Genomic DNA, 12,781 nt, shown 5'->3' with positions numbered 1-12,781 from the left:
ATCCTGCATCTCATTTTCTTCCGGAGTGGGGCCAAATTTTTGCTGGATTTCCTTTTATTACCAACACATCTATAGAAACTTTTCTTGTTGCCCTTGATGTCCCCAGGCAGAATTGATTCTATCAGGACTTTAGCTTTCCTAACCTGAACCTAACTTCTCTGTGTTTTTCTCAGGCTACCTATAATTGTTTCACTCTCTGCAGGCTTTCTTTTTGTGTTGAGTTGGTCCAGGAGCTCCTTGTCCATTCACACAGGCCCCACCTCATGACCCTGAAGGTCTTGAACTCCACCGTATTATTGTCTCTGCAGCCCAATCTGCCATTTAGCTTTATATTCCTCACCAGATAATCCTGGTAGGTCTAAATTAGATATTGAGAAGAAATACTTCCCTGTGAAGGAGAAGAGGCCCTGGAACAGGTTGCCCAAAAAAGCTGTGGCTTTTGGACACCCTGGAAGTGTCCAAGACCAGGTTGGATGGGTCTTGGAGCAACCTGGGCTAGAGGAAGGTGTTCCTGGCCATGGCAGGGGGTGGAACTGGATGGGATTTAAGATTCCTCCCAACCTATGATTCCATGATTCTATACTGGGGTGGATGAAGTCTTCCATGAGGACCAAGGCTCATGAACATGAGGCTGATACTGTCTATAAAGGGCCTCATCTACTCAGACTTCCTGCAGTCTGCAGCATATCTCTGCTATAACGTCAGCTGTCCTTGCCCTCCCTTTATTCCTGACCTGCTAGCTCTCAGTCAGCTCCTCATCCATCCCCAGGTGCAGCTCCAGGAACTCCAGGTGGTCTCTGGCATAGAGTGTGACACCCTCTCCTTGTCTCCCTTTCTTGTCCCTCCTAAAGAGCCTGTGTCTTTCCATTCCAACACTCCAATCACAGGAGCCATCACACCACGTCTCTGTGGTGCCAGTAAGATCAAAGCTCTGCAGGTGTGCACTTATCTCCAACTTCTCTTCTTTATTCCCCACTCCCCACATGTCAGTACAGGGACATTTAGTTTGGGCCCCCAGTGAAACCGTTTCACTGTCCAGAGTGCCTGGAATTCCATTGTCCCTTGTGGAATCTCCTTCAGGGGCTCTCCTGCTGATCTGTCAACCCTCCTCAGCCTCTGGTCATCTCTTACTGGCATTGGCATGGAAATACTCAGAGTGGGATGGATTGAGGTTCTCCTTCCCCAGAAACTTTGGAAGGATAAATCAGTCCCAGCCAGATCTTATACAAGTTCACTGTGCATCGATCTATGGTGTCTAAATCATACTGTCTGATACTTTCACAAGAAAATAACATGTATCACTTTTTAAGTGGGGCCTTTGATCCCACTTCAATGGATCACATATATATTTTATGCCCAGCAGTTTGTGTATTTGATTGCATTTATTGTGACCAAGGCAATATATTTCTCCACAGGTCCTACCAACCTCTCACAGCATCCCAGAAATCAAACACATCTTAAAATGTTCATTTAGTCTGCTTTTGATTTTTCAGTCTGATGCAAATGGTTAGTGACCTTTCCTACCGTCTTTTGAGGGCTGATTTCCTTCATCTAGTCAGAAATGTGCCTACTGACCTGATGTATCCAATGCGTGGCCTCAAATAACCACAACCCATCAGCGAGACCAAGGCTTGTTTCCATGTTCTTACATTCAGAGAAATTTAAATATACATACACTTACAGCTCACCAGGCACTGATACATGTATCACTGAAAGATAATTTGCAATAAATGCAATTAGAATGCTGCACAACAAAGCTTTATGCAAGTCTGCCTTTTGTGTTTTATATTCTTAATCTAAAGCAGTCTTTTGCATCCTAAAGTGTATCTATTAAGAAAATATGCAAATTAAAAAAAAAAGGATCATAAAATTATCTTCTATTTAGTCCGATTTAAAAATTACCTTCTCTTTTTTCCCATTTGGCTTTTAAGAATGATCACACATCACTTAGTAATCACTGAGTGAACAGACTGGTCTCCTGCTATTTGAATCTTAAGTACAAAATAAGTATCATTGTGTTTACCACAGAAGCATCAAAGACTACTTCTTTCACAATGATATAGAGTGTTTATATGCACGTCAGTCTCTTGAGCTCATTAGAAGCAGGTATGTGAGGATGGACATTGATAAATAGTTGCTATTCTGAAAAGAATTACTCATTATTTCCTCTCATTGTCTTCACTCTAATTCCTGAGGTTATATATTATGGAGAATGAGAGGAAAACCCACTTTCACTTCTTCAGGATAACTCCCCATGTTTCGTGAAACAGCCATAATTTATAAATAAAAGTCAGAAAGATTCAAGATACATATTTTCAGAAATTTATTGCCAAAGTGCTAATATTCATCCATCATTCTCCAAAAGTACTCATATTCTTTTGTGTGTGTGCAGTGTTATATTCTCATTTTATGACTGGCAGAAACTGGAAAAACTACAATTCTGTGACTTCTGTAGAAAGAAAATACACTGTTTTGAGTGTTGAGACTACAGGTATGGCAGACACTGTCACCAGTGCATGGTTGTGCTGGGTTTTTATCTCTAAAAGACCATTTTTGGTGAAAGGGCACAAGAATGTCTATGCATGAGCTTATTCCAGGAGTCAACCAATAAAACTCCATTTCTTCTAAATTAAAAAAAAAAAAAAAAAAAAAAAAACAAAAAAACCCAAAACAAAACAAAACAAAAAACAACCAAACAACCCCCCCCCACACACACACACCTAAATTTGGGCATGAATGCCTTTTCCATGTGCACTTTAACTTTTAGGCTTCTTCAGAAGTTGAAATGATAGAGTTAAGTAGACTAGAAAATTTTGGGCAGCAGGCTGCACAGCAAAAGAGAAAAGAGGCAGCAGCATGAGCAAGAACCAGCCCTGTTTTGGCATCTCATAGCAGGTTTGGGCTGCATCTGTTCTTTGTCTTCTCAGAAATTAATTTGCCTATGCAGGAGTGGAGAAGACAGGATAAGGACTGATAAATACCTGAAGAAATTTGACTTACAGGAAATGAAACTGTCACTTTGCATTTCTGGTGCTCATTCAGAGAGCAGCAAGACAGGGATAAAAGTATTTTTAGGTTTGTTCAAACCTTCGCTTTTTTATGTGGAAGAACAAAGGGAACACACTGAAGGAAGCACAGCACTACGGTTGATTTCTTCGAGAAACAAACTTACTTACCACAAAGTCCCTGTGAATAAATCCAGGAAAATGCCACGTTGTATCTCTGCTCTGCATTTGCTACCAGAAAGGCTGAGATAAGTTGTATCTTCTTCAAGTTACTGCAATATAAGTGCTTCAAAAAACGACCTCATTTTTCAAAAGTTTTATTGTTAAGTTTGAAGACTAGACAAGGTTGTACTGGTTTTACATCGCTCCACATGATTTAAGTATATACAAAACCATTTGACTATTACACAGCTTGGAAGGTTGCAAAGGTCATTGTGTCTGAGATACTTCTGTACTTACTGACACATCAGAAGCCAGCACTGAATATTATAGTTCACATTTGTTGTATAGCAAAGATACACTCATTTAGTGTCCTTAAGTCTTCAAAACTGACACTTAATTTGTATGCAGCCATTCCAAAAGAGAAAGTCAACCCCAAAACCAGAGCCAGTTAATGTGATGAGCCTCTAATATAGATAAAACAGAGCTTTATTTCCCAGGCTATAAACGTAGCACATTACCCAGCTACATAAAGGTGAAGCCTGCCTACAAATACTTAACTAGTTCAAGGTGAAATTTAATTAGGAAAAAATTTTTAGTCTTGTTCAATGTCATTGTTACAATTAATGCAGAAGTCAAGGATCATTTCAGAGCATCTCTCCAGCCCCCCATAAAGGGACATGGTATGTCCTGCACCTCTGGCTTTGTGATGCTGGTTGCTTTCACTGGCAGAGAACAGTCATGTTAATTTATAACTTGTCCCCTATGGCAGTGGTGTTCACCTAGACCACAAAATAAAATTGAAGGGAAAAAGTTTTATTCTAGACTGTAATCTGATTCTTATCTGTTTTGCTAAATCTCAAGTATTTCATGTAAACCAAGAGTTATTTCAGACTTAGGCTGCTGGCACTGGGAGTAGGATGGCTGCACAATGCCATTCCAAGAAAGCTTTTTGGTAGCTGAGGAATAATGTCATTTAGGTTAAAATTGTAAGGGGATCACATGTATGATTCTTTTGCAAATTATCACGGAGTGTTATCACAAGGTATGGAGCTCTACTTGCAGGATGTGAAGACTGCTGGCAGATGAAAGCTGACACAGGACATCAGGATGAAACTATTCAACACTAAATACAAAATAAAATTACTCTATTACACAGCATGACAACTCTACATGTAGATGAAGGGATAACAATTAAATTACTAAACCAAGAAAGACTAATTCAAAACCAAAACTGAAGTCACAAAGGATGAATAACATGAAACAAACAAACAAAAAAATCACTTAAGAAGACTGAACAAACATTTCAAAAGAACAGTAACACAAGTTGTTAAACTAGGGAGCCTAATTTTCTGAAATGGCCTTCTGATTTTTGGATACAGTCGACTAGAGAAATAGCTACACGCTATTTTTCATATCTGTAATTAAATTCAGGGTCAATTGCTCTCCCATGATAGGAAATGCCTTTGAATCTCTTTAAGTATGGTGTGTGCCTTTAAGAGATATATATCACTAATTTTTTACTTCTTTTTTTTTTTTTCTTTTTTTTTTTTTTTTCCCTAGAGCCTAAAGTGCAAAAAGGGGGCAGTAGGTAATTTGGGGGTAGACTTGTCCTCCATTCAGATTTTTTTTGCTGGTTAGAAGCACCACCATGATTGACTTTCTCTTTAAAATCGCTCATTATGCTTGAAGACCACTCCATATATACATCATTAAGGAATGCTGTTAACACAGTTACAAACAAGACAGTAACAGTCTAGTGGCTTTTGTTATGCAGCACAAAGTAAAAAATAAAGAACAAACTTAGCAGTGTTGCACAGGACCTCAACATTTCTTACACATACTTTTACCTTTACAGGACTCTTCTTTAGAAGTCTTTAAATGTCTAAGCCTTATAAAATAAATACTTGTATAAATACAGTTTAAGGATTAAGTCATTTTATAGAGGCAGGGTGTTCTGTTCGCTAAAATGTGACAGTTTAAGTGACACTATCAGAAAACCGCCACCAATATATCCCCAATTCTTGTATGTAAAATTCCTGGCTGCTATTCTGGAGTCTTTCACAGTTCAATGGATAATATATATTTAGTCTGTGGTGAAGAATGTGTGATTAAATGCAGGTTTTTTTGAAATCCAAACCATTTTGTGTCCAAGGTAAACTCTGCCCTTTGCAGACTGTGGGCCAGCTAGCTGTTGGCCTGGGAAGCAGTGCCCAGGTTCATACTTCAGAGTTTTGGTGAGAATGTAACAGTGACGGAAAGGACCAGTTAAGTCACAGGACGGAAAATCCAGTGACATTTGCTAAAACATGCAGCTGCATCTCTCTCTCTCTGTTCTCTCATTCTCTATCTCCACATCAGCATGTTATGAAATCAAAAGGTTGGCATGAAATAACAAGTGCTGTTATTTCAGGAAAGAAACAAAAAGGTCCCCGGTTCAGTATACCAGATTTTTTTTTTTTTTTAGACTTAGGTGATCCTTTAACATAGTCACAGAGCACTTTATTCCAAGGAAACTAGGATAGCTCTTCAAAAGTTGGTATTGTTACCTCCATCAGCAGGGGAAATTGAGGCATAAGAGAGAACATCCCCTCTGCTGCTCCACTTTTCCTTCTAAAAGCTACTAAAATTTTAAAGTGGGGTTGCTATAACACTCCTAAAACAACATAGAGTGTGCAAAGCATTTCAGTAGATAGGGCATGGCAGAAACAGCCTCCTTGTGGTTCACTGGTCTGTGTCTGAAAGAACTTTTGTAGGAGTGGAGGGTGACAAGCTTTCCTACGCAGTCCTATGACACCTCTTGCCTTCTGGGAGGAAGGCCATGACCTTAAGAAGAGCCCACGGGGAGCATTTTCCTGGCATTAAGGGAATCATTCCTCCTGTGTGTCTTTTAGCACTTGGTTCCTCCACATCACATTTTCCTCCTCACAGAGATTCAGGGGGATTCTGAAAAGCAGTAATTGGGTGGGCAGCTTTGTCTAGGGCTGTGTGCTCACCCCTGGGCAAGTAATGAAATGGGATTTCTGATGCGCCGTGTGCCTTTACCTATGTGGGCACCCAAGATGAGACACCATGAGTAGTATGGTGTCTCATCTCTGCCTCCTTGAAAAAGCACATCTCAAGCAGAATTGAATAAACTTTGGCAAATTCATTAATTTCATTATACACTGAGAGCAGATTTGGTTACATATGCAAACAGGTGACCTCTGACAAGGAAAACAACATCATCAGTGATACTAAATGGAAAAGATGGAGGTTGTGTTTTATAGCATGCAAAACAGAGGAGGAAAATGGGGTTAATCAGGAAAACCCTCCAGGTGCATGGACTCTGCTGCCCAGATAAAAGTGATGAAAGGTAGCTTATAACACCACAGGTACTGCGCTCTACAGTACCGAGGAGTATCTTCCAAAATATATGTCATAAATACTGACAGTGTTTGATAGGCACAATTACTATAATGCAGTCATCCCCAAGTAAACTTATTGCTAAAAGCTGCAGTATCACTTTTTGCAAGTAAGATGACAGTATGATTTATGGAGAACTCGTCAGCCCAATGTTCCTAAAGCTGCAAATGAGCGTTGTCACGCCATTTCTCTTCCCTTGTAAAAAGGATGCTGCTGTTTGGTTGTTTGTTTTTTTTTTCCCTTAACACATTTCAACTGGTGTGAACAATTCAAAGGAAAACTAGGAAGATAATTCCACAGCAGAAGGGATAAGACTAACAGATTTCAAGGACAAAATTGGATTGGATCACTTAAAGGGCAGGCTTAGACCTCCGTGGGAAAGACAGTTAGCGGCCTACCATAAAATGAGCGAGCACTTGGTTCATGGAACACTGACTCAGCATCCTACAGGCTTTGCACAGTTTCCTCCACAGAGGGACCCTTGGTGGCAGTGGGACCCCCTCAGTTCTCAGCCGTGCAGCCCAGCAGCTCCGACCTCAGTGTGATCCGGCCATACCATGACCAAGGCAGGATCCGCACATGCCGTGCGTGGATTGGTGGGTCGATGACATTCTTGCGGTGTGTGTCATTGTCAAAGTTCCCCTGGAACACCTGGAGGGAGGCAACAAGGAAATTTAGAAGCTCATGGGCTGTCGAACAGCCCCTGATGTCCCCATGGGCACCTCTCTGTGGTCAGCTTTTATCATCTGTGCACTGAACTGAAGTTTTAAACAGACAGAAACAAGGTTTAGATGGGATATTGGGAAGAAATTCTTCCCTGTGGGGGTGGTGAGGCCCTGGCATAGGTTGCCCAGAGAAGCTGTGGCTGCCCCATCCCTGGAAGTATCCAGTGCCAGGTTGGACAGGGCTTGGAGCAACCTGGGCTAGTAGAAGGTGTCCCTGCCTATGGCACAGGGTGGGACTGGATGAGCTTTAAGGTCCCTTCCAATCCAAAGCTGTGATTCCATGAACTGATGCTGCAAAGAGCACCCGCCTTTACTAAGACTTTGGGATTCCATGGCATGCAATGACACACTCTGGTAAGTGCAGATACAGCTTTCGATTCACAGAACCTCAGAATATTCAGAGTTGGAAGGAACCCACAAGGATCACTGAGTACAACCCTCAGCCCTGCACAGGACCATCCCCAAGAGTGACACTGTGTGCCCCAGAGTATCATCCAAAGACTTTTTGAGCTCTGTCAGCCTTGGTGTTGTGACCACTGCCTTGGGGAGCCTGCTACGGCCCAACCACCCTCTGGGGGAAGAACCTCTTTGCTGATATCCAACCTAACCCTTCCCTTACACAATTTCAAGCCATTCCCTTGGATCCTGTCACTGGTCCTCACAGAGAAGAGATCAGTGTCTGCTCCTCCTTGATTCAAAGCTTAATCTGCTTGTGCCAACACCCAGAGCCTGGCTTCAAAAGTTACATAAAAATCATTAACATTTAAAAAATTAAATGTCTTTCTGCTTGGCATTGGTATCATCTCAAATTAGCCTCAGGAGATCCTGTTGTTGTTTCCAAGAAAATAACATTAATAATTAAAGTTAAGAAGAATTTTTATTGTATCACTTATGAATGAATGCAACTACACAAAGCCTTTGTAAAGTTGGTGATTATCAAGGATACTCCTTCTCATGTCAAGCAAAAGTCAGCAGATGAATTAAGGGCATTGGGTTGTGATCAAATTAAAAAATCCTAGCACAGTACAGTGCATGCTATGTTCTTATTTACAGTAGTATTGCTTAACCAACACATAAGTGAGTTCCTAAACTTCGGTCTGTGTTAAATCAGTGCCAGATTTTCCCCCCTGACAGACACTACTGAAATTCAAAGGCCATAGCACCAATTTTTGGCAAAATGATCAGATTATCCTCTTGGGTTATTTTCAGTTTTTATGGGAAGTGTTCATTCTCTTAAAATGTCAGCCAATTCACTTCTCATTCGTAAAAACTGAGTCTGATGGCTTTTTGACTTGAAACAAATGGCTGTCGTTTGCACCATGCAGAGAAGAATATGGACCTCCTGGAGGTGTGTTTATATGACTGAATTAATGCAGAATTACAACTTTCCTAGAAGTTCTTGGGAAAATGTCAGTTTGAATTCAGAAGAAACTGATCTACTATTTTAGCCTGTTTGTGACATGTTTACAAAGTTTCTGGTCTCTATGCTGCACCACTTGCTTGAAAATTGGAAGCTTCTCTCCAGTGTTATAAATTTAGCAGCCGAAATGAAATGTGCCCTCCATTAGTGATGCTCTTTCACAGGTGATGAATTCCCCTTCTTGTCTGTCATCTCACTAACATGGAGATGGGAGCATTAAAATATGTAGCAGTTCAGATAAGATGATAAAATGGCAGAGAGACTGACCACAGAAACACTAGTGTTGTGACTCTAAGGAGAAAAAAAAATGTATTTACCACAGACAAAATTGTCTGCTGCCTGAGTACAGTGTTGATTGGGCCAACAAGCTGAACTAGAGTTTCACTTGTAGCATACAATAGAAGGCAGTAAGCTCATTACTAAAATTAGAGAGTGGCACCCCCCAGCATCCCCAGCTAGGAAAGCTTAAAAATATTTTTTTAATATATATATTTGATTTCTTGCACATACATGTAATATATCTGTTGATATTTTTTACCAAGCTGGATGATAAGCAATGCATGTAGACAGTTCTTGCTGCAGAACTACTGGAAAATTAATTTATTTATTATGTTATTCCCCCTATGGAAGATGCATTTCAAAGATAATATTTAAATGAAGGCTTAGAAAAAAATAGTGGTTTACCAGAAGAATCTCTCTACAGCCCCAGTATTCATATCAGCATATAGCTATGCAAAATGAATAAAAGTACATGATGTAAACCCAGCAACAAATATACCTGAAGAAGATAGGATTATATCATTTGCTTACAGCAGGAAAACAAGAATTAAATTTTATTTTTAACTTATACATAATTTCATTATCACTTGAAGTCAAATTCATCTGTTTCAGAGGTTATTTGTATGCAAATATTAAATTCACTTTCCCTCCAAATTCAAGATCTGGTTTCAAGGAATAACTAAATGTGCTAGATCAGACTTCAGGGAAATAAATTTATCAGAGAGTGAGGGAAGCTTTGTCAGCATCCGCCAATATTATCAGCATGAAATATAACATTCTAAGACGAATGTATTGGATTTTTTTGCTGAGGCCAAATGGCAAATTTCCTATGGAAAAAACATATTCTTTGTCACTTTTCATTTTGCTTCAATCTCAATTCACTAATGGAGTTAAGAGACTTGGAAAGAGCAGGGAGGACAAAGGACAAAACATGACATCTGGCTTATCAAAAAAAAAGCCATTTGTATAGCCAAAAGTAACTTTATGTTGCTCTGTGCCCAAAAAGTCAATTCTAAATAAAGCACCTAAGCAATTAAAAACTCTTGAAGAGCTGGTACCTCTCAACAACTACTTTTCATATTTGTTTCTGAGCAGGTTTTTTCAGGATATACCACTTCTGAAGACTGTAATAATTTATTAGCATTCGAGAAGATGATGTTGGAATTACAGCATCTAGCTGTATGTAAAAATATGCCCATTGATGAAAGAAAAAAAAGGAAGGTGATTGAATAAAGTACAGAATGTGTATTATTAATGTGTGAGAGCTCAAAGCCAGGGAAAAATCTTCGTTTTGAGCTCTGTGTTGGTGCAGATCTGCTCCTGCCTTATCCCAAACAGTAAATAAATAGAGAGAAGCATGAAGACAGCCACGAGAACTGAAGAATGTCCTTTTGCAAATTATTAAACAGATAAGTCTCTTCATCCTGAAAGGAGATATTATAGATGTCTATAAAACCCTAAGTGGTGTGAGGAAAATGAACAGCAGGTAATATTGCACTGTCCTCTTGCAATGACAGCAGGGTCATCCTAGGCCACCCAAAGGTCACAACTCCCCATTCAACACATAATTAAACTGTGGCACAACTCCCACAAGCCTTTAACCACTGTTAGAGATCAGATAAATTGTGAGGTGCAAAGGCAGCAGGGACAAGTAAGGACACAGATTAAAAAAAAAAAAAAAAAAAAAAAAAAAGCCAGAAGATGGGAAAGTACACTTGGGAAAAATGCTATTTAAATTTTTTGGTATCTGCTATGGGATGCTCCTTCCTTGGGACTGAGCTTCAGCCTCCCCCCAACCAGTGGCTCATACACTGCAAAGTGCATTTTTTTTTGTAAAAATGGACTAAAAAAGTTCTGCTTTTTGACACTGCTGTTGTAGAATGTTACAGATTTTACACTGTCTGTATCTATTTATGTTAGCCTGCATACTTAAAAGGTGTAACTTGCTAAAATATTTACTCAGCAGCTGCAGCAATTTTGCATATACAGACCCCCACATCCATGTGTAGCTCCTCTGTAGTTTAGTCTCTTGCAGCTGTTATTAAAAGAAAAAAGGTAGAAAATGCACCTGTTGTGCTTTTAAGCATGATAACTTAATTCATGATCATTTTATGCAAAAAAGAATGAAAACCTGGAAAATAGGTACAGACACCCTCTGCCAAAAAAAGATTTCTGAAATATAAGCAATTCTTGTTTAGACTTGTGTCCAGCAAGCAATTTGAATATCTTGACTTCAAAGATTCACTGAGATTTTTCAACAGAACTGTTTTATGACATCAGCAGTAAATCCAAATACTGAGAGTGTGATTAGAATTTAAAAAAGAAAACTATTGTATGTTTTAAGACAGAGTAATTTAGGAGAAATATCTGAAGACTAGCAGATTGAGAAAAGTGGAATTTATCACCACTGATGTTTGGTTTACTCCAAACTTGTATTTAGGGCACATCCACAGGACCTGTTAATATGTGGCTGCAGTAGCTGAAAAAGTTTGTGGCGCTGTGCCGATGGATGTTCACAGAGGATGAAAATTCAGAGAGCCTGATTCTACACAGAGAATCTTTCTGGAGCTCATGAAATGTCTTCATCACTCATAGCATTACTGGCTACTGCTGTTTACAGTAATGGCAGAGTTGAGACTGAATAATCAGCTCTCAGATGGTGAAGTCACTATGTTGCCTGCTGTAGCTTAAATATATTTTTCACTCTGAGAATGAGTATAGCAAGATCTTCATCTAACACAAATCGTGTTAATACTGCTGAAAATAAAAGATGTCACGTGCAATTTAAACAACTGTAGAAAAAAAGTCACTTAGATTAGAAATTACAACTATTATTGTAAATAATAGTATTAAATATAATAATAATATTACTAAAACAAAAGCTCTTTACCTATGCCAAGTATGTAGATTATATGTAGGAATTAAACCTACCAGTGTAAACCAGGTATTAAATAATTAAAAGAAATCAGAAAAACCATTACCAAATCTAGCAGGAAGATTTTTTAATCTGACATGATCTAACTTTACATTTGTAAGTAGATTCCTGTCTTCCATCTCTCTGGCAATTTAATGTACACACAAAAGTATATAATTTATAACTATTTCCATCCTTTTGTGCCCAAATCCAGTGGCCATTTGCATACTGGATATTGTCTACCTGCAGCTAATTGCACTGCTGATGGCTGATGATGGCTGACAATGATGCAGACTGCCAGAGTCCTTTAGGCTACTTTCAAATGTTCTCATCTTCCTGTAAAAAACAGCCTTTGAAATGCCATTTGACACTGCAGCTGGCCTTGAGTTACCTACAGCAGGCTGTGCAATTTATAAATCACATGTGGAATGTGGTTTAAAAAAAAAAAGGTCAGATTTGGGTTGGATGTCCTTAGCTTTGGAGGCATAGTGAGCTACTGACCTCTAGTTGAGAAAAACAAGATAGCTATTAGCTCTGGTCCTGCTTCTAAAATATATTTTCTTCCTACGTGCCAGCCTGCAATGTAATTTATTTTGCTTCTTGTAAGCAACAGGCAAAGCTTTCACATTTTTCCAGGCAACTCCTTCAAACCATTTAAAATGAATGAGAAAGGCTTCATTTTCTAAAGATTTTTTTTTTCTGCCCCCAGTAAAACTTTTGTCTGTGCTCACAGAAATTCAGCACAGACGTGAAATGAAATGACTGGTCATTAAAACAGCAGAAGCCAAACAGAAGCTGGAGGACACACTGTTCTTGGAGCAGCTTTTCCACTTTAAATGGTACAAAGAAGAGAACTGAACATTGTCTTTACTTC

At 39.2% G+C, this 12,781-nt stretch overlaps 1 protein-coding gene across 2 annotated transcripts in view; it reads right to left on the bottom strand.

Moving 5' to 3' along the window:
* Positions 1-3,306: 3,306 nt before the first annotated feature.
* Positions 3,307-12,781, bottom strand: part of EDIL3 (EGF like repeats and discoidin domains 3) — a 221,630-nt gene continuing 212,155 nt past the window's right edge. For both annotated transcript variants that reach the window (XM_050329114.1, XM_050329115.1), the window contains one exon: positions 3,307-7,220. In XM_050329114.1, coding sequence (XP_050185071.1) covers positions 7,071-7,220 — 150 coding nt within the window. In that variant the 3' untranslated portion in view covers positions 3,307-7,070. The remainder of the gene's footprint in view (positions 7,221-12,781) is intronic.

This window comes from Myiozetetes cayanensis, unplaced genomic scaffold (genome assembly GCF_022539395.1).
Source record: "Myiozetetes cayanensis isolate MyiCay16 unplaced genomic scaffold, myiCay2020 scf4, whole genome shotgun sequence".
Lineage (NCBI taxonomy): Eukaryota > Metazoa > Chordata > Aves > Passeriformes > Tyrannidae > Myiozetetes > Myiozetetes cayanensis.
This window is presented reverse-complemented; position numbering and strand designations above follow the sequence as displayed.